The sequence below is a fragment of the Orcinus orca genome, chromosome 17 (assembly GCF_937001465.1).
Source record: "Orcinus orca chromosome 17, mOrcOrc1.1, whole genome shotgun sequence".
Lineage (NCBI taxonomy): Eukaryota > Metazoa > Chordata > Mammalia > Artiodactyla > Delphinidae > Orcinus > Orcinus orca.
The window spans coordinates 77,675,527-77,697,276 of NC_064575.1; the positions used below are offsets into that span (position 1 = coordinate 77,675,527).

The following is a 21,750-nucleotide window of genomic DNA, read 5'->3' on the forward strand; positions in this document are numbered from 1 at the left end:
CCTTCAAAAAACTAACTGATCTCTCAAATCACAATTTTGTCACTTGTAAAACAGGCACGTCACACTTACCCAGTAAGGTTGATGTGAGAATGAAATGCAAAGCATATGAGTGAGCAATGCTCCCAACACGGTACCTGGTCCCAAGCTCTCTACTTCTATTAGCGTTAATGATGCTGTGGATATTCGTCTATATTCCTGGCAATGAAACACATTTGCTTTCTGTCTTGCTGTGCAGAACACAGGCATACCTTGTTTTATCGCGCTTCAATTTATTGCGCTTTGCAGATACTGCGAGCTTTACACGTGGAAGGTTTGTGGCAACCCTGCATCAAGCAAGTCTATCGGTGCCATTTTAAAAGCAGTATTTGCTCACTTGGTGTGTCTGTGTCAGATTTTGGTAATTCTCACAATATTTCAAACTTTTTCATAATAGTTATATTTGTTACGGTGATCTGTGATCAGTGATCTGTGATGTCACTATTATGACTTGCTGAAGGCTCAGATGACGGTTAGCGTTTTTTAGCAATAAAGTGTTTTTTAATTACACTTGCGTACATTGTTTTTTTAGATATAATGCTATTGCACACTTAATAGACTGCAGTGTAGTGTTACTATAACTTATATGCACTGGGAAACCAAAACCTCAGTGTGACTTGCTTTATTGTGATATTTGCTTTATGGTGGTGGTCTGGAACCAGACCTGCGATGTCTCTGAGGTTTGCCTGTACAGAAATTTCTTTTGTGTTTTCAATCTTCGCAGTACACATATGAACTTCATGATAACAATAATGACCAAATGACTTCTACTCTGCAGAAACAACTAATATAGAAAACGGAAGTACCAAATGTGTACTTTCCCCCAGGTGATTCTCTTAAAAGGTCTGGAGGAGTAATAGAAAAATGCCTGGGTTCTGATGCTGTGACCAATGTGAAAGGGATGGATGGGACAATGGTGATGACTTCTCAATATATGAGGGACAGCACCCAGGCTCTAAAAGGGGGTTTGCTTCTAAAAGGGTGGCTCCACCTCTCTTGGCATTATCACTTGTCATAAAAATCAAGTTAAAATGATTCATATCGTTACACAATACACTTTATAGCGACATAAAAGCTTCACCCTTTGGTGTCCTCTTGTAAATCATAAGTAAAGATGCTGTTTGTCTAAGGAGTCCATCCTTGGTCCCTACAATCCATTCTCCACAGGCAGCTAAAGTGATCTCTTAAACATCTAAATCCGATCATGTCACTGGCCAGCTTAAAATATCTCTATCACTTCCCTTAGAATAAAATCCAAAGTCGACTAGGTTTTCAAGATCAATGTCTGTCTCCTTTAACTTCTTCTTGTATTCCTTCTTTCCCTACTCACTATGCTCTAGCCACTTGGGCCTTGTTGCTCTAACATACCAAATTTTTCCCACCCCAGGGCCTTTGCACTAGCCGTTTCCTCTATCTATAATGCTCTTTTCCTGATTATTCAAATGCAGGGTCCTTTCGGCACTCAAGTCACATTTTCAGAGGTCTCTTGATGACCCTATCTGCAGTAATTCTATCTGCCCCCTAGTCATATATTCATCTATATTTCCTTCTCAGAACTTTTGTGTTTTGGTTAATTGTCTGCATTCTCCACTCCCTTAAAATGTAACTCTTGGAGGACAGGAATCAAGTCTGTCCCCTCATTACTCGATCCTCAGCATCTAGAATACTAACATCTGTTAAATAATTGAATGAACCAGAGCTCAAGCTTACAAACAGATTTTAGTTGTAGCATGCAACCAGAAGGGGAAAATACAATCTTTCATATGAGGACCCTTTTCTTAAGTCTTCATTTTCATCTCAAATTTTGTCTTTATTCTGAGAGATTCAATGACCATTTTGATGACTCATTCCAACAACTTAGCCTTGAAATTTCTGGACATCCTCCCCCATGTCAAAAATGTTCACGTTTGGTGTACTTCAACTACCTACTTCTCCTTTTGTAACCTTACACTTCAATAGTCCACCTGTGATCATAAGCTTCTTGCCTTCTGGTTTTCTTAATTTCATTCCATTCAGAGGCTCAGAGCATAGGAAGCCTGACAGGTATCTGAGCCAGGATTCAGGGATCCAGGAGACCAAATCAGTGGGCAGAACACTGGCCCATGTCAGGAGTCAGGGATGCAAAGCATAAGTGCTCAGGGTGTCCAAGAGTAGGCTGAACCAACAATTTTAGCTTAACTGGACACAGATTATAAGGGCTGGGAAGATGCACACCATCAAAAACAAGAGATTCTCTTCAGGCATAGACAGGGACTGGAAGACTCAGATAGGGGCCAGAAATAATTCTAAGTGACTTTTTTGCTCCTGCAAACCACTGACAGACTCCTGAAATGGGGAGCCGAGAGGGGACTGGGATAGAGTTGGGGTTCTTGGAAATCCAGAGCTCTCGCTTATCAACTGGGACAATTTGGCTTCTGACGTCACCACTATGTCAAATCTGTCTCTTGCCAATGACGTTTTCCAATCCAATTCCCACTGGCAGTTTCCAGTCTTCATCTTCCTGCACCTCTTGGCTACATTTGACAGTGTTGATCACCCTGTTCTTCTCAAAATGCTCCGTTCTGTAGGCTTCCATGATACCGCATTGCCTTATCCTCTTCTGGTCCCCTTGCTTCCTATCTGTCTCTGTCACGGGATCCTGACTCTCTTTCACCTCCATCTGGTGTTCCTATAGGTCTATCTTGTACCTTCTTAGTGTTTTATTTTATTTTATTTATATTCATTCTCATGGCTTCATCTAGCACTCAAATGCTTCCAGACTCACATCCCTTGCATAGTTTTTTCATGCCTGAGCTTCAGAAGTGTGTGTTCAATAGCCTCTTGGATATCTCTCCCTGGACCTCTCCTAGGCATTTCAAGTTGAACACGTCCTTAACTAAATTCTTAGTGTTTCTCACCCAATCTCCTTCCATTCCACTATTTTTTATTTCAGTGGGCAGTTCTACCATCTAATCAGTCACATCGAAGCAAAAAACCTGGAAGTCAAACTTGACTGGGTCTTCTCCTGTACCCCCCACATCTATCATTTAATTAATTCATTCAGCAAACTGCAAGCAAGTCCTGTTACTTACCAGGTATTGTTCTAATTATGGACTAAATAGTGATAAGGGAAACAGATACAATTCCTGTCTTCATGAAGCATATACACTACCGGCTGACTTTATCTCCAAAGTGTTTCTTCTGTCCCTCCTCTTTTATTACTAGCAGTAGTTGGCATGTAACAGATGCTCAATTAATCTTTATTGAATGAATGAATACATGAGAATGCAACTATCTGAACATCTGCTGTCTATATAGCACAGATTATGGCATGACATACCAATGTCGTTAAAAATATTTCAAAGCATACTTTGTGAATCAATAGAAACTAAAACATCTGGCCAATTTAGCTAGCAAATCCCCAGTGAAGCATTAGTATGTTTTATCTGTGTTATGCAAACACCCAGATGGTCTGGGCTTCCTGTGGTATTGACTGGGTGTTTTGGCAGAGCACAGGCTCAGCCAGACCAGTTTTGATCTCTTCCAGGCACACATTATGTCTCTGAATTGCACATATGAATCACTGACTTCCAGAGCTAAGCATAAGTGCAATTCTGATGCTTGTGACCATTTTAATTGACTCAATAATTTCCAAAATGTTATTAGTGCCACTCGGTTATTTATGAATATCAGCATACATTCATTGGCTCTTAAGTATGAAGACATAAAACAAAATTGAGATTATTCATGTGGAAGATGGCAAAGACAGGCAAAACTCAGGCATCATAAGAAATATATGGTATGGTTAAACACCAAGAATAAGAATCTTTGACTAATAATGACGTCTTTTATAAAAACTATTTGATGACATCAGTAAATATCTTTAGGAAATCAGCAGATAAATATTTCCAGTATTCCTATATAATTCTACCAGATCAATCAATCATGACTTAAAACCGAGCACCTCTACCTCTCTTCTGGGTTCTCAATTCCTAGTAGCAAGGATAGGTACACACTGAGATGAGAACAATTAGGAATTATCCCCATTTCCACAATCAGCTTAAACCGACAGAGTTTTTCAAAAGGAAAGACCAAAAAGAAAAAGAAGAACAAAAAACCAAGAGAGAAAACTTTATGCAGAATTACTGAAGTGTTCAGGGTGAGGCATGCATCTTTTTAAAATAAGCAGCCTTCAGGCTCAAGCTAACAATAGGCAGAGGAAACAGAGGGTACTTTCAGCTGGGCATGCACCAACTCCAGGAAGTATTTAAGACCGTAATATTCTATAACAGCAAATTGTACCATGCATACCAATTCAGGGATGGAAAGAGGTAGGCGTTGAAATCAGTGATGACTTGTGTAGGCATAATAATTTGGGGGGAAAGTAAACACCCACAAAAGAATATTAAAGGCTCTTGCAAGGCATGCGGGCTGGGTTCAAGGGTTCAACCTGCATCTTTGACCAGTGAATGGGGTCCATGCATTGATCCTTAGCTCCTTCACACAGAGCTGGAAGGAAACCAAGGTTAACCTGGCCTCAGAGCGCCCCATCAATCTTTCAAATGCAGAATAAAGAGGCAAGGCTTTCAGCATTTTAACCTTTTCCATTTTAAATGTCTTTAAGCAGACAGATTTTTCTTAACGACAAGTTAATGAGAAATGTTCGGGTCTGTGGATTAGAACAATGAACACATATATGTCTTCATAAAGCCCCAGACACTATCAATTTGGTCTACTTATTTCATAGTACTGTCAGCTTTCCCTTGGCTCGGGAGAATGTCAGAAGCTGTTTACAAGCCTTATATAGTGGCTTTTCTTGGGTTAGTTTCTTTAAAAAAGCACAATGAAGTCACACAACTTACATGAGTTCAACTATATGTGCCTGGCCTAAGGGAAGGGAAGGGAAAACCTGTTAGAGCAGGTGATTTTGCCCATGCTCTGAACAAGCATTCTGGAGAGGGGAGCATCTCTGAATCCACTTTGGTTCTCCCTTGATCAACTTCAGTTCTCTGGTGCCTCTCAGTGTCAGAGCAGCTCATTGGGTTTAGTGTGATTCTGGTATTTGAAGATATACTTTTAAAAATAATTTGATGATTGATAACTTACACCTGATGTACTGACTTTGTTGCTTTATCCCTCATGGAAGATGCAAATCCACACTACATAAGAATAGCATTATGTGGGTGGCTTTGAAATTGCTTACTACTCTCGAATGCCCTCATCCTTACCTCGCTTGCATCTTTTATATTTCCAAATCCACAATGCCCTCCTGATTTTAAATTTCAGAGGGCACCTCGGTACTCCTAGCCGGCCAACTACCTAAAAAAATTACATTCGCATGGACTTGCCCTTCCCCCTTTGTTGTTAGTTTAATAAAATGAGGTTTATCCTTTCCAACATGAGTAATTAATTTTGGTAAAATTATAATTCAGCTTCACAGGACATTTATTTTTAGCTAGGTCAAAAAAAAGGAGAGGGTGGTGGGAACCCTCTGGTATTTCTGGCATTTCCTGAAATGACATACGTAGGTTAATTCTGTCGTGAGGTGATACATTGATCAATTACGATTAAGGCACTCAGCAGAGAAAGGGTTAAAGATGAATTGGTCTTCTCTGAGGCAACTGGGTTGGAGGTGCACATGCATTCACAGCAAACCAGAAGAAGCAAGCCAGGACTTACGTTCTGTTTCCCCACTATGTTATCAAAGGGCAGTTCGGGGCTCCAGGATCCTTCTGTGAATGTCGCCCCACTGTTTCTCCTGTCTGAGGAGCTCACAGATTCCTTGACGATGTCCTCAGGCAAAGACAGCAGACTCTCCTCAGGCTGCTTAATTAAATAGGTCTCTATATTATGCTTCCTCAAGAATTCGTTCCTCTCTTTACCATGACCCTCTTCCACATTATAGTCACCGTTGAGGCAGTCCAGCGTGGCTTTGGAAATGTGAATCCTCCTGTGTGGACAAAGCATAGGTTGTTATACACCTGACGTGGCTTGCAAAGGCCATCTCTGTTTTCGGTCCTGTGCAAACCCAACATCAGGGCTGTGCATGGGTGCTGTGAGGACGTGTCCTCAAGGACAGTATCTGTTCCCCTGAAAAAGTAGAAAGAATAAAAGAAAACAAAAGTATAAGCATAAATCAATGAGCAGGTATCTATCACCAACTTCACCCCAAGGGTCGCTGTAGACTTTGATAAATCACAGCCCCATTGAGCCACATTTAAGCACTTCCTTTGGTTTTTCTTCTGTCAGCCTGATCCCAGCAACTTTTAAGAATCAGTGATTTTTTCAGTCATGTTGATTATTTTGGAAAAACAAGTTCCATAAATGTTTCTGAACTCAATGGCAATTCTTGTCCTATCACCATGCAAACGTAGTGCTTACTGTTTGGGAACTTTTCCTACCTTTCCAATTTTCACCTATTTGTGCCTTATTTCTTCAACTTGTCTATAATCTTCTGAAGAACAAAGGCAGGTCTTATAAGTCCACAGGGCTACACGGAGGGTCCTTTAGGAAAACCACTGTAAGATGCCATTTCCCTTGTAATGCGTATATGGAAAGCGGAAGAGAACACAGCTGTGGATACGTGCAGGCTGGCAGCTGGCTAGGCTCACTCACAAGGTAAGAGACTCGTATCAGCCATCATAGTTCAAGATTCACGTTTCTTTTTTAGCAAAACGACAGATGACATCAAGAGCCTTAAAGATCAGACGTGAATTGTGGGAATGTCACATGGTAAATCCTTCTGGGCAAGAGTTCTTCTGTTCTCATAACTGCCTAACTCAGACTACTTATTGTGGTGCATTGTGGTCTGGGTAGACTAGCTTGGTGGTTACAAGCGTGGATGCTTTGGCCAGATTCCCTGCATTGAAACCCTAGCTCTGCCACTTGCTAGCTGAGAGATCTTGTGCAAGTTATTTAAGCTTTCTATGAGTCTGTTATCTCACCCATAACAATGGGAAAAATAATAGTACCCATTTTTTAGGGTCTTCATGAGTTGTAAGAGTTGATTCGTGTAAAGTAGTTAAAACAGTGCATGGTACACTGCACATGCTACAAGAACAAACCCTTAAATTATTAGGATTATTTTAAAAAATGCCATTATCTTATTTCTGTTGTTTATTCCATGCCTCCTCAAGGCTTATAGGGTACACTTTAAATTCTGAACAAGGTCTCTAAGACCTCCACTTTCTGGGCCCTGCGACTTCAAGGCTCATGTTCTGACACGCTCTCCAGCTAATCAAGTAATTGGCATGTCGTCAAATTCAAGGTGCTACTTCACACCTACTAAACTCAGAACAAGCCAATATTCCTGCTTAGAATGCTCACGCTGTGTTTTCCACACAATTTCCTACTCCCTGATTCAGCACAAATTCATTTCCCTAGGCTGACTTTAGTGCTCTTTTAAATGAATGAATAAGGTAGATACTTAAGACTTTGCTTGGCTTTTGGATTCTAGAAACAATATATCCAAGGAAACAATTTTTTTAAAGTGATGTTTCCAAATGCATTTTCTTCAGTGCTGCCTCGACTTCTCCTGTTACCCCCCTTACCCATCCTGCTAAGTTCTTGCTTACAGAGAGAATAATCCACTGCAAAGGACATGTAAAGAAACAGAAACTACAAACAATGCATTTCTGTTAATTTAAGGCACATTCTGCATGTTTTCCAAATAAGTATCCTTGTATATAGACATTGATTTCAAACGTGAGGTAAGATACAGGCATACCTCGTTTTATTGTGCTTCCCTTTTTTGTACTGCACAGATACTTCATTTTTTCCAAATTGAAGGTTTGTGGCAACCCTGAGTTGAGTGAGTCTGTCTTTCCAAGAGCGTTTGTTCACTTCATGTCCCTGTGTCACATTTTGGTAATTCTCAAAATATTTCAGACTTTTTCAGTATATTTGCTATGATGATCTGTGATCAGTGATTTTTGATGTTACTGTTGCAAAAAGATTACAACTAGCTGAAGGCTCAGATGATGGTTAGCATTTTCTAGCAATAAAGTATTTTTTAATTGAGGTATGTATATTGATTTCTTTAGACATAATGTTATTGCACACGTAATAGACTATGGTATAATGTTAATATAACTTATATATACTGGGAAACCAAAAATTCGTGTGACTCGCTTTATTGCAATATTTGTTTTATTGTGGTGGTCTGGAACAATCTGCAATATCTCCAAAGTACGCCTGTATTAAAAATAAAAGCATGTGAAAGATGTTTTGAGCTCTCTTGAGAAAAGTGCTAATTACAAGATATTCTCATGATAAATTCTGTCAATACATAGGAACTCAGTAGCGTTGACCTAGGAGAATAGAAAAGATGTTTGACCTTCCATGAAACGAATAGATGTCCCAGTCTTTCTCAGATCAAGCTCAGAGCTGCGTGCTTGAAAGCTGTCTTTTTCTCCCAGGCAAAATGAAACTCCTGGTCGTGTTTCATAAAGTCTAATGGCTGATTTTCTTTTAAAATAATCAAGTGAAATACCACCCCATTTGGTATTTTCTCTAGATTCTACATTTTATTATTCTGCTGTCAACGCTCGGGGGACTAATATTTGCATATCCTAAATCAATATTATGTTTTCCATATTGAAAGACATCCTTGCCGTTACTTATTCCTGATCCTTCTGCTGAAGTTCTAATCAATATTTAAATGCTTTGATAGAAAGTGGATTTTAGGTGTTCATTTTCATCCTTGCTACTACCTTGAGCTTTGGAGTAATACATTTGCAGCTGAGAGTCTGGGGATTACATTTCCCTCTAAGGAAATGAGTCAGTTCTCAGACAATATTCTCCTATATTGAATGTCAGGTAACTCTGACACTTTCTGATAATTTTAAATGCCAGGATATACCAGTAACAGTCATGACAGTAAATAAGATCTAACAGTTGGGCAACACTTATTTTGTGTAAATGTTACTTTGTAGCCAAATGTATTCTATGTGCTTTGATCCATGGATCATCTCATATAATTTCCATTCTTCCAACAACTACAGGTGATAAGGCGTTTTTTTTCCCCTCACTTCGCTGACAGTGAAACTGGCTCAGAGGCAGTAAGTAACTAGACCAAAGTCCCATCAGCGGTAGATGGCAGTGCTGGATTGAGACAAAAACATTCACTTTCAGAGTCTTTCCAAGACCCTACAGCTACATCATAGGGTCATTACTACAACCACAGCTATTTCCTGAGCAAAGGACTTTATATACAGTGTTTCATTTAACTAAAGGTTGAGAACAGTGATCCTCAAAATGAGGTACCAAGGCCAGCAGCGTCAGCATCACCTGGGAGCTTGTTAGGGAGGCATATTCTCGGTTCCCATCCCAGACACAGCGATCAGAAACTCTGAGGGTAGGGCGTAGCTACTGATGATTTAACAAACTGCGTATGGGTTCTGCATGCCTGCGGGTTACAGACTATCGATCATTATGCCGTGGCGTTGGACGCCTCCCTCCCTTCTTCCTAGGTTCTATACAGCACGCTAGGCACTGGGGACACAGAGGGACTGGAGATTCATAATAAAAGGACAATCTTGAACAAACTGGATTGATAAATTAACAATGGAAGACAGTGATGGGTAGTGAGGCACTTAATAGCTGCGTTTATGTGACAGATTTAACTTCTTTGAGCCTCAGTCTCCCCATTAAAACAAGGAAGCCACGATTTACTACGTGGGGTGTTGTGAGATCAAATGATATGATGTATTCATGGTATTTAGCACTACTCAAGATGTGTTTAGAATTGGGGGCTATCTCGCTCATTGAAAGGAAAAGTAAGCTGAGTTTTTTTCCTACAAATAGTGATTGATAGGAAGGGGAAATAACAGACATTAAAAAAGCAGAAAAATAAAAAGCCAAACAATTTCAAATCATGGAAAGTTCAGAGATATGTCTGAGTTTTCAAAGGAAGGGTAAGGTCGTATAGCAGGTCTGTAAGTCTTAACCCTGGCTGCCCATGAGAATTGCTTTAAGAACTTAAAATAGATTCTGCACAGATTTTGCTTTACATGAACTGGTCTGGGGTCTGGAAAACCAGGATTTTTTTTTTTTTTTTTTAGGAACACCAGGATTTTTAAAATGCTCCTCTTCTGGTTCCAATGTAAAATCAAATCTGAAAACCAACGCTTTGCAGGGTTAGGTCCTGAACACCTGAGTGTCATCTCACCGTCTTCATTGCCTATGACAAATGTCACTAAAGTTTTGAGGCCAATATTTGCATGATGTTTTAATGTTCTGTCACTTCCAAAATAATTGCTTCTTGGACATATACTTCTGAATTCTGCACATGGGAAACCCACTGTCACAAAGTGAGCAAATGATAAGTGTTAAGCAAGAAGAGGGTTTTACTTTGGCTTACCCAGGGATTCCTCCAGATTCAAGTTTGTTTGCAATATCCACATCCCAAGACCAGACATCAAACTGCCACTTCCGTAGACCCAACACGCCACATAGCACTGAGCCCGAGTGGATTCCAATCCGCATGTCAACATCATGCTTCGTCCTTGACCGCACATACCTGTTGACATAGGTGAATGCAGAGACACATGTAAAAGGCCAGTGTAGGCACCCTTGGCCTGGGTGGCAGCCTGGGTCTTGCCTACTCCATAAGTTCAACTCCTGTCCATTCATATGCCACCTCTTCCATGAAGCCTACTTGGATTTCCTGATAACAGAAAGATACCCTTCCTCCTTCAAACTCTACTAGTCTTTTGTCTGAACGTGTAAGGGCCCTTATCACCCTTCTCCCCAAACCTGCTCATCCTATATAACTTCTGTCTCAGGGAATGGCATCAATCTCTCTCTCTACTCACTACTGTACAAACCTGGGATAGATTATAGGTTCTGCACTTCACTGCACACTCCACTTCCAACCTAAATATTTTAATTTTTATACTATTTTCTTCTCTCCATTCCTCATACCAACACTCTAGTTCAGGCCACCATCAGGCTTCAGCCTGGGGTCCCTGCCTCAGCCTGACCACCTTCCAGCTCATGTTCTATCATGTTCTACATGGCTATCACAAACACAAAAGTGACCTTGTCCCTCCATCACTGCCTTGTCTGAAACTCCTTCCTGACCTCCTGACTCCTTAGAGCAGTGGTGTCTGCAGTGTGCTCACATCCCAGGGCTGAGCTGGGTCAATGGCTGGGAAGCAGGAAGACAGTGAAACAACTTCCATCCATAGCTTTTGTGTTTTATCTTTACCAGAATTTGATATATGGGTTGACTTTAGCCACCTTACAGGGTCTGTGTCAGACTGACCTCTGACTGTAAGCATGGGGGAGGAGGCAGCTTGAGAAAACAGGAAGATTTCTACCATCAGGAGTTTCCTCTGGGCACACACATTCCTTCTTCATTTTCAAAATATTTCAAATAGGGGCTTCCCTGGTGGCGCAGTGGTTGAGAGTCCGCCTGCCGATGCAGGGGACACGGGTTCGTGCCTCGGTCCAGGAAGATCCCACATGCCGCCGAGCGGCTGGGCCCGTGAGCCATGGCCGCTGAGCCTGCGCGTCCAGAGCCTGTGCTCCGCAACGGGAGAGGCCACAACAGTGAGAGGCCCGCATAACGCAAAAAAAAAAAAAAAAAATCCAAACAATTTTAGTTTTAAAGTGTGCCCAGCCTCACTATAGTAGAGGGTGTAATATGGACTCTAGTGCCAGACTACCTGAGTTTATATCTTGCTCTGCCACTTACTAGCTGCATGACCTTAGGCACGTTACCTAACTTCTGTCTATAAAATGGGAGCGATAATAGCATTGTCAGGGTTAAGTGAATAAAGATATGTAGAGAGTTGAGAATAGTCTCTGGCATGTACTAAGGACTACTGGGTTCCTTATCACATATGAAGGAACTGCAGGAAAGTTAACCTATTTTCTTGTGGCCACACAGCTGGTAAGCATGATTCTAAGACAAAACTGGAGCTGCTGTTTTTCAAACCTCATACTCCTTGCAACATAGACACTGTACGTGGTGTGCGATTCTGGGCAAATAGCTTAATCTTATCCAGAGTTTCAGTGGTTGTAGAATAAAGCTCTAGCTGATCGTTTCACTCACAGAGCCTTTGTGAGCCCCAAAGGAGATAATGGCTGTTAAAGTGCTTTGCCAACTAATTGTGAGGGTCTATTAAACAGCACACCATGCTAATGCCATTAGGCAATTAGCATGGTACAGGGAACGCACTGGAACATCTTAATGAAAAGACATTTAGATTTTTAATTTTCTTCTACAAAACAAATATCATAAGAAGACAAACTTTTTCATTGCACTGTTTTTCTTTTTGTTGTGTCTGGGATTTGACTTAATAAAAGAGAAGAATGAAATGACGGAGAAGTAATGAATAATTTACAGACAGCCATCCTCTTTGGAAAGGCTACCCAGCGGTTGCATAGAACTACAAACACATTCCATGTGTGTCAAGATCTGTTCTTGAGGGGGGAGGGGGCCTTTGAGCATTCTTGAAACTAAAATGGAGGAAATTCTGCTCTGAGTTACGGGTCCCTTTTCAATTTTTCCAAAGTAGAGCCCCACCGTTGCTTTGCCGTGCCTCGTCAGTTGCAAGTAAAGAAAAAGAAAGGCCTATAGATCACTCGCCTTATAAACATCTGCACCCGCTCTTTTTCTCCACAAACTCTGAGCTTCTGGAGGGCAGGGGTACCATCTTTCATTTCCACGTGCACACACTTAGCACAGCGCTTCGCACGTAGTGCTCAGAAGTATTTGTTGAATTCATGGACAGAGCTCAAAACCTTTCTTGCTCTACAGCCCCTTGTTGTCCCAAGATGCTTCTAAGAGTCCCAGGGGAAGCACGGAGGTGTGTTTGGCCCTGCCAGTTGGGGAGTGGGGAGACCCTCTACATCTTCCCCTTTCAATTAAAGCACCTTTGCTCTCATCTGTTTTCATGGAGGGCTTCTAGCTAAGATTTATTTTCAATAAAGACTCCACTTAATAGTTATTATTATTTTTTGTAGCTCTAGATCAAGCTGGGTACCAATAATGCAACAGTTTACCAGCATAAGAGCGATGATGTCATTTCCTTTAATTGAACTATTAAAGACGAGTGTTTGGTATATGATAAAAGACGAAGAACCTTAGAAATGTTCTTTCAGTTGAAATGCTTCAAATGGTTCATTTTTTAGCCAATTAACCAATCCATCGATGGTGCTGGAGAAATGACAGCTATCATTGATCTGTAGATTAGACTTTCTCCACCGTTAAATAAATGGATGAATAGAGAGACAAACTTCAGCAGAGTAGCAGATTGGTACTGTGGGTGAAGTACATCCAACTCCTCAGCTTTGGGAGCAGAGACTGGAGTTCTAATGCTGCATCTACCCCTTGTTGGCTGTGGAAACTGGAGCAAAGGAAGTAAATTCCCCTCTGTAAAATGGGAATGATATGGGCTTCTCAAAGCAAGTGACTCTCAACGCCACCAAGGGGCATGGAGTCTGCATTAAAGCAGGCCTGGATGTGAAGTTAGGTATCTCAACTTACTACCTGTGGGACTCACGCTAGTTGCATTAGTCTCTGAGTCCCAGTCTTCTTAGGTGCAACGGGAAAGAGAACTAGATTTTTGCAGGATAGTTTAGGATAGTTTTGTTAGGGTAGTTTATAAAATCATGTATATAAAGCACTTAACCTGGTGCAGTTTGAACACTCAAAAATAGTGGCCACTACTAATTTTTGTTAGTAATTAACAAAATTAACAATTTGTAATTATACAACTATATACAGGTTGAATCAGACCAAAAAAAAAATTATGAATTGATCACACTACCCTTTCCTGCTAAATTGTGCCTGCATTTGCTCTATTTACATCTAAATAGCTTCAACCAACCCATTTCATATACCAACTGGGCAGTTCCTAGACATATATTGGTTCAAAAAGGATGAACTAATTTACAGTGTAGTAAGAACTGAGTGATTGGTCCTCAGCTCCCTAGATGATAGTGCCCTTGGACATTCTGGGAAAAATGGAAAAACAAGGGAGTTAGTTATGGAGGTCAACTACGGTCACTGTGCAGGGTGTTCTGTGCAAGTGTCAAGTCTTATCTTTACAATAACCCTGGGTACCATTACCAGTACCATTTTACAAATTAGGAAACTGAGTTCCAAGAAGTTCCTTTCTTTAGGTCACACATATAGAGGTGGAATAGTTGGAATTTCACCCCAGGTGTGTGAGCCTAAATGTAGTGGTCCATTTCCTCTACCCTGAATGGTTTATGTTGAAAAAGGAGCCATGCTTAGGGGTACATGAACCACTGGGATTTGGTCTGGCTCTGCCCAATAGATGGATGACACAGTCTCTGCCAGCTAATTCCAAAAGTCAGCAGACTATAGGAAGCTCCCTTCTGTAGATTCCAGAGTTCACTGAGGGTACCTCAGGGGTCACTCACTGTTGGGGTGGGAGCTGCCAGCATGGCGGCCATGGAGCCCGACTTTGCCTTCAACCATGATCTATCCTATAGCCTTTACTGGACTTCAGAGTCAGCCTGCCTTACAAACCATGGGGCCCATCTGCTTCTAAAAGTTGGAAAGCTACCGTGTCTTATCCTAGCATGGAAGCTGCAGTTTCACAGAGTACTTCATTCTGGTGCCCACACAGTTCTGATAGGGAGATATCTATCAGCATTATAAATTTCCATTTTACAGATGAGGGAACTGAGGCTCCAGGAGAGTTGATGTAAATATTATCTCTTCTGTGTTGGCCTTTTATCTTCATAAAAGATGTCGTTTCATTCTCACCCTATGCCACATATACAGTCCATTTATCTCATTTGTTCATTTGTTCAACAAGCATCTCTTGAAGTCCTCTGCAGATATAAGCAGGGAACGAAACAGACAAATCAGAAAATCAGTTCCTGTATTTATGGAGATTGCATTAGGATGGTTTCCCCCCATTTTACAGCTAAGGAGGTGGGAGCGGAGAGAGGTTAAGTCACTCGCTCAAGGTCAGGAAGTAATGGGTCCTGATCGGCCCTCACAATGCCAGACTGCAAGCTGAGAGCTCTTTGGACACCTTCCTGCTGCTTGCACTCCCTTCAGCATCACCCTCCTGCTTTTGGGGGTGGAAAGGTAATGGGAAAACCTGGAGCAGGATTCCTGTCCAAAAACAGTGTGGACTCATGAGAGGCAACAGAAGCAATCCAGCCACCCCTTTCCCACACTGAGCTCTATGTCTTTCTCTCTCTGTAAAAGTAGATTTTTAAAAAACTAAGGTTGCCCTAAATGGTGTGTGTGTGTGTGTGTGTGTGTGTGTGTTCGTACTCTGCAATGCGTACTTCTTTAAACTCACAAGCATTTTCTTATGCCATTGAATATTAATGTAAGTCATGGTACTTAATGGTGACCCATTTCCCTATTTTGTAATATGCAAAACTTTATCTAACCATTTCCCTGCCTTTAGACATTTAGGGAGTCAGATGAGCATGCCTCAGGGTCTTTGCGCTGCTGCTTAGGCTGCGTGTCATTGGCCGGAAGTTATTTATCCTATAAGAATTTCAAGTTCCTCGTCTGAAAATTGGGGAAAGTAATAGTATTTTCCTCTCAGGGCTGTGGTCAGTATTAGGTGAGGTGAGTCAGGAAGGTTATTTCGTATAGTGTCTGGCACATGGTGAGCATTCAATCAACATTAGCTTTATCAGCTATTGTTACCAGATAGTTTCAGTCTTCACCATGGTCAATAATTTTGCAAAAAGAATACTTGTTCACGTTAAAGGCAACTCTGATGCATTTCAAAGAGAAGTGCAGCCTTACAGATGCTGTTGTCAGGGACTTTTCAGAACAAGGTGAGAAAGGGGGTTTGAGGAGGAAAGAGACAGAGAGAGAGAGAAGCAAGGGAGAGAGGGAGACGAAGCAAAAAAGAACTACAGGAGGGAGAGAGGAGGAGGAACAGATGCCGCGAGGCATGCAGGGAGCTTGGGCACTCTTGCCTCCAGTGAGGAATGCTTTTCATTCCTCGTCCTGCCATGTTGCTTGGCAGGGCAACCCCGTCACAAGGATTAAGACCTTTGTTCCATTTAACCATCAGGGACGAGCCAGTTCCTGCTTGACATTCTGGTGTCATTCCATGCCTTTTTAGCAACTGTGCTGAAAAGACCAGGCTCTGTAATTTTCATTAAGATTCATCAAGGGAGCTTTGGAGATTATTAATAAAGATACTGCATATAACACAGCCCACCGTCAGCTCTAGTGTCTCCTCAGCTATCAAGTCTTTCCAAAATAGAGCCAGGGCATGTGAAGAGGAGCCACCTGGAGCCCCTTTTCAATCTACGTAATGGAATTATTATCTAAGCCTATTTTAATTAATTAAATTTTATGAACAGACATCCATGAGATGCTATTAAATGCTTTATTAGAAATAAAGTTATATTCAATCACTTTTTTTTGCCATTCATCTAGCTAATATCATGTTTCTAAAATCAAGTTGTTTTTTTTTGATGGAATAAATTTACTAAGAGGCTTGATTAAGGCTTATGATCTTGTTACTGTCAGAAGTTTACTGACTTTTCTTCCCTCTCAATGTCAGTTCTGCTAACTTATTAAGGATGTATGTGAGACCTCCTAGGCTATACTTTGATCCTTTGGGTATCAATGGCAGATTTCAGGCATCAGAAACAATTGCAGAAATCTGGAGCTAGGAGGTAGGATGCCGTAATTGTTAAGACCAATGGCTTTGGCGTCAGATGGTTCTGGATTGGTGCCCTTATTCTGCCACCGACCAGCTGTGTGATTTCAGGCAATTACCCAAACTCCGTAAGCTCCAGTTTCCTCATTGGTAAAGTAGGAGCCTAATTCCAGAGCTTAGTCAGGATGTACCCATATAGCTATACTGGTTGTTTATGGTTAACATCCATTCTGATTGGCTTCCCTGGCCTCTTCTGATTAGTCCATGCTTTAGCCATACTAGTTGTTCAATATTTTGCTCTCCACCCCTGCCTAACTCCCAGGATTGTTATAAGGACTAAATGAGCTAACGTATGTAAAACCCTTATCTCAGTTGATGGCATATAGTAGGTGTTCATTAAACCCTAGTTATTGTTATTATTATTTTACTAGAATAGCTTTCTGTAACTTAACTGAGTCAAATTTTCCAGTGTCCAGTCTCAGCCCTAATGGCAAGATCCTATTAAAAAATGTTTCTAGGGTGATAACATGCATACTATCTACTTAAATTTTCAAAAGAACACTCTGAATTTGGGATCTTATGATTCCCATTTCACAGAAGAGGCCATGTAGGCTCTGAGAAGTTAAGTCACATTCATCCCCAGCCACACACCTAATAATGGGAAGAAGTAGGAACCAGGTTATGTTTGCTGACTGCAGGTCAAGGTGACTCAGTATGTTCCCTTTAAGTCATCTCATGGTGCTATAGTCACTCTTTCAAGGAACCATTGCTGTGATCACATCCAGCAACAAACTCTATCTTTAATAAAGTGGAACCCTGTCCAAAATACTTAGAGTATTACCAATTGATAAGGTAAGTTTACTATAATGATAAACATTTGATTTAATTTAAACTTCTATGTCACATATGGTGTCTTGGGGGACTCGGGGTCTCAGCTTTGGAGGATTATAACCTTTTCCTATTTCACAGCTACTGCTCTATTTCAGGTCCTTAGTTCTCTTTACTGGACTGTTACAAAAATATCTCCCAGCCAGTTTCATTCCCCTTGGCCTCTGATTTCTCTCATCTGGAGTAAACTGGAGACAGAGTTATCCATCTCCATGGTTACCCTCCTCAAGCCCAGATCAGAACATGACACTTCCCCACTTCAAGTGTCAGTGACTTCCCACTGCCTGAGGAATGAAGCCCCAGTATGTCTTCCAAGGTCACCAACTATCTGTGCACTAACTCCATTGACTGAGTTTAGAATTGTAGGCATCACCAAGGCCTGCTTCAAATCCTTAACACACACACCTATATATGCACAAACATACACACGCACACACAAGTATAGACACATAGGTGCTCACAGACTGATGCATATCTACACATCTGCACGCAAGCACACGCACAAACACACATACACACCATACACGTATACATATGTACACACATATACACACCACATATATATATGTGTGTGTATAGGGAAACAATCTTTGGATCTCGGTCAAAAGGACCAACGTGGAGGGACCTTCAAGATGGCGGAGGAATAAGATGTGGAGATCACCTTCCTCCCCACAGATACATCAGAAATGCATCTACACCTGGAACAACTCCTACAAAATACCTACTGAACGCTGGCAGAAGACCTCAGACCTCCCAAAAGGCAAGAAACTGCCCACGTACCTGGGTAGGGCAAAAGAAAAAAAGAAAAAACAGAGACAAAAGAAGAGGGACTGGAACTGCCCCTCTGGGAGGGAGCCGTGAAGGAGGAAAAGTTTCCACACACTAGGAAGCCCCTTCATTGGTAGAGGGAGGGGTGGTGGCAGGGGGGGAGCTTCAGAGCCACGGAGGAGAGCACAGCAACAGGGGTGCGGAGGGCAAAGCGGAGAGATTCCCGCACAGAGGACAAAAACAAAAACCCTTGTTTTTGTCCTAGGGTTCTGTCTGTTCGTTTTTTTTGTTCTTTTTTTTTTTTTTTTTTTGCGTTAAGTGGGCCTCTCACTGTTGTGGCCTCTCCCGTTGCGGAGCACAGGCTCCAGACGCACAGGCTCAGCGGCCATGGCTCACGGGCCCAGCCGCTCCGCGGCATGTGGGATCTTCCCGGACCGGGGCACAAACCCGTGTCCCCTGCATCGGCAGGCGGACTCTCAACCACTGCGCCCAGGGAAGCCCCTTAAAGCATTTTGATAATCAATGTTTATTTCTTCTGCAATGCCATCTCTGCAGCATATCTTCTGCTTAAGTTCAAGATGGGAACTCTTATGGAAAGTCTGTGGATGAACGGATAAAAAAGATATTCTCCCTTCCTTCCTTCCTTCCTTCCTTTCTTTCTCCCTCTCTTTTTCTCACACACACATACACACACACACACAGGAATATTATTCAGCCTTAAAAAAGAGGAAATCCTGCTATCGGCGGCAATATGGATGAATGTGGAGAACATTATGCTCAGTGCATTCCACTTATATGTGGAATCTAAAAAAAAAAATTGCACTGATAGAAACAGTAGAAAGGTGGTCATCAGGGGCTAGGATTGGGGTAGGGAAAAGGGGAACTGTTTGGTCATGGGGTACAAACTTTCATTTTAAGATGAATAGGTTCTGAGGTTCTAATGTAAACATGTAATGTAACTATAGTTAATAATACTTATCGTATACTTGAAATTTGCCGAGAGTAGGTCTTAAGCATTCTCATCAAAAAAAAGATAACTAGGGGCTTCCCTGGTGGCGCAGTGGTTGAGAGTCCGCCTGCTGATGCAGGGGACACGGGTTCGTGCCCTGGTCCGGGAGGATCCCACATGCCCCAGAGCGGCTGGGCCTGTGAGCCATGGCCGCTGAGCCTGCGCGTCCGGAGCCTGTGCTCCGCAACGGGAGAGGCCACAACAGTGAGAGGCCCGCGTACCGCAAAAAAAACAAAAAAAAACAAAAAAAACAAAAAAAAAAGATAACTACGTGAGGTGATGGATGTGTTCATTAACTTGATTGTGATAATCATTTAAAAATGTGTAAGTATAGGGGCTTCCCTGGTGGCACAGTGGTTGAGAGTCCACCTGCCGATGCAGGGGACACGGGTTCGTGCCTCGGTCCGCGAGGATCCTCGGTCCGGGAAGATCCCACATGCCACGGAGCGGCTGGGCCCGTGAGCCATGGCCACTGAGCCTGTGCCTCCGGAGCCTGTGCTCCGCAACGGGAGAGGCCACAACAGTGAGAGGCCCGCGTACCGCCAAAAAAAAAAAAAAAAAAAAAAGTGTAAGTATATCAAATTACCACATTGTGCACTTTAAATATATACAACTTTGTCAATTATATCTTAAAAATTTAGAGAAAGAAAGAAAAAAGAAAGGAAAGTTTTGCTGCTTAAACTTGATTTTGACATGGTTGGTAAATCACAGACTTTCAGAGGCTTCAGAGGAGGTCTAGTCCAACTTCCTCATTTCATAGACAAGCCTCCAAGTAATATCTCTAATGGGCACCTACAGACAAGAGAAGGACCCCTGAGTGACCTGTTCATCACTGTATTTCCAGGGCTTAACACAGTGTCTGACACATGGTAGAACTCAACAAATTATTTGTTGACCGACGCACTGATTTACTGACAGAATAGCGTTTGCACACCTCATCAGCTGTAGAGTTGGTACAAGGCATTGGGGCTTCTGGGTGTCGGTCCCACTGCCTCCCTTGAAACCAGTCAACATATCACAATTCATCTTAGTTTTCAGGGCAAGACTCTGAAGTGTCCAAATTAACAGCAAGAAGCCTCTGCAGCCTTTTCCATCTACCAAAGGCTGATCAAAAGGAAACTCTGGGTGGGAGTGGTGGGCTACTTTTCCACGGTCCCTACTGGGGGAAACATCTGCATCTCTGTGAAAGAGGGGGCAACAGCAGAGTGGACATTTCCAGCCTCTCTCCACCTGCCTACTTGGTCTTAGGGATGGTTATGGTTGGATTTTCATCCTATACCTCATGGCAAAGTACCTCACTGCCTTGATCAGGCCCTGGTTGTGGGTAAGTTCCAGAGGTGGGACCCTGAGGGCCCACCCGTGGGGCATATCTGCCCACCCAGACTGTGATTTCAGACTCAGTATTGAAATGACCAGTGTCACGTCAATAGAACAGGATCATATTTAGGAAAAGGGCTTCTGTGCCCTCTTCTTAACTAGGGGACTTCACAGCATTTCCCAATGTCCACAGAACTCTGCCTGAAACCTGAATAAAGTCAGGGATCTGTCAGCAAGTAGAAGGGTCAGGCACACTGTGTTGGCTGTGGCCTGGTTCTAGAAGGGGAGAGTCCAACTCCTTCGATTCCTCTTGCCTGTTCCTGGATTGCTCTTGGGAACCAGCAGGCAAGCTGAGCTTACAGTGGAGGGTGTGTGTTTGGTGGGTGCGGAGCAGGGGCTGTTGTCCTGGCTGAACCTGAATCCAGACCGACATTCCCGAGCACCACACGGATGCCTGATAGACCACACAACCCAGGTGTGAGTGCACGAGGAGCGTCTTCTGGTCTGTCTCCAACAGTGCTCTTCTTCCCTTATAAGATGAAGACATAATCCACGGAGATTTCTGCCCATATGTCCACTCTTTACTCCCTTTGCTGTGGTTGTGGGAAGATGTGATGCTTGGAGGATCTGCAAACATTCTGGAACCTTGAGAGGAGCTTTGGCAATATTGAGCTTCTGTCCCAAAGCCATGAACAGCCTAGCTCCAAAGTCCTTGACCGCAATAGCTCATCCCCCTTTGATTCAGCCTCTATTTGTCAGCTACACTCACCGAAGCCAAAAGCACTTGCCGCACACCCGTGAAGACGGCCAGGTTGCCCTTCAGTGATTCCTGTTGGCCTTAGGATAAAATGCACCCCTTAGCACGGCTTAGAAGGCCCTGCAGGTTCTGCATGCTCCCAGGGTGCCGTCTACCTGTCACCACCATTTCCACCCCAGGCTCCACCAGCTGCCACTACAGCACAGCCCGAATCCTGCACATGGCCACCTATCTTCCAAGCGCTCCACTCCACCTCCAGGATCTAATGTCTTACTTTTCAGGTAACAGCTTAGACATGTGTACTCTGGAAAGTCTTCTCCAGCACCCCAGATTGCACTAACTGTTACTTCTCTATTGCCCCCGAGCAC

General features: G+C 42.5%; 1 protein-coding gene across 3 annotated transcripts in view; it reads right to left on the reverse strand.

Annotated features, from left to right (window-relative positions):
- The window catches only part of ADCY8 (adenylate cyclase 8), a 218,765-nt gene that overhangs the window by 104,050 nt on the left and 92,965 nt on the right, over positions 1-21,750 (reverse strand). For all 3 annotated transcript variants that reach the window (XM_004265316.1, XM_033419778.2, XM_033419777.2), the window contains exons 6-7: positions 10,376-10,534; positions 5,695-5,965 (exon numbers count right to left, since the gene is read on the reverse strand). In XM_004265316.1, coding sequence (XP_004265364.1) covers positions 5,695-5,965; positions 10,376-10,534 — 430 coding nt within the window. The remainder of the gene's footprint in view (positions 1-5,694; positions 5,966-10,375; positions 10,535-21,750) is intronic.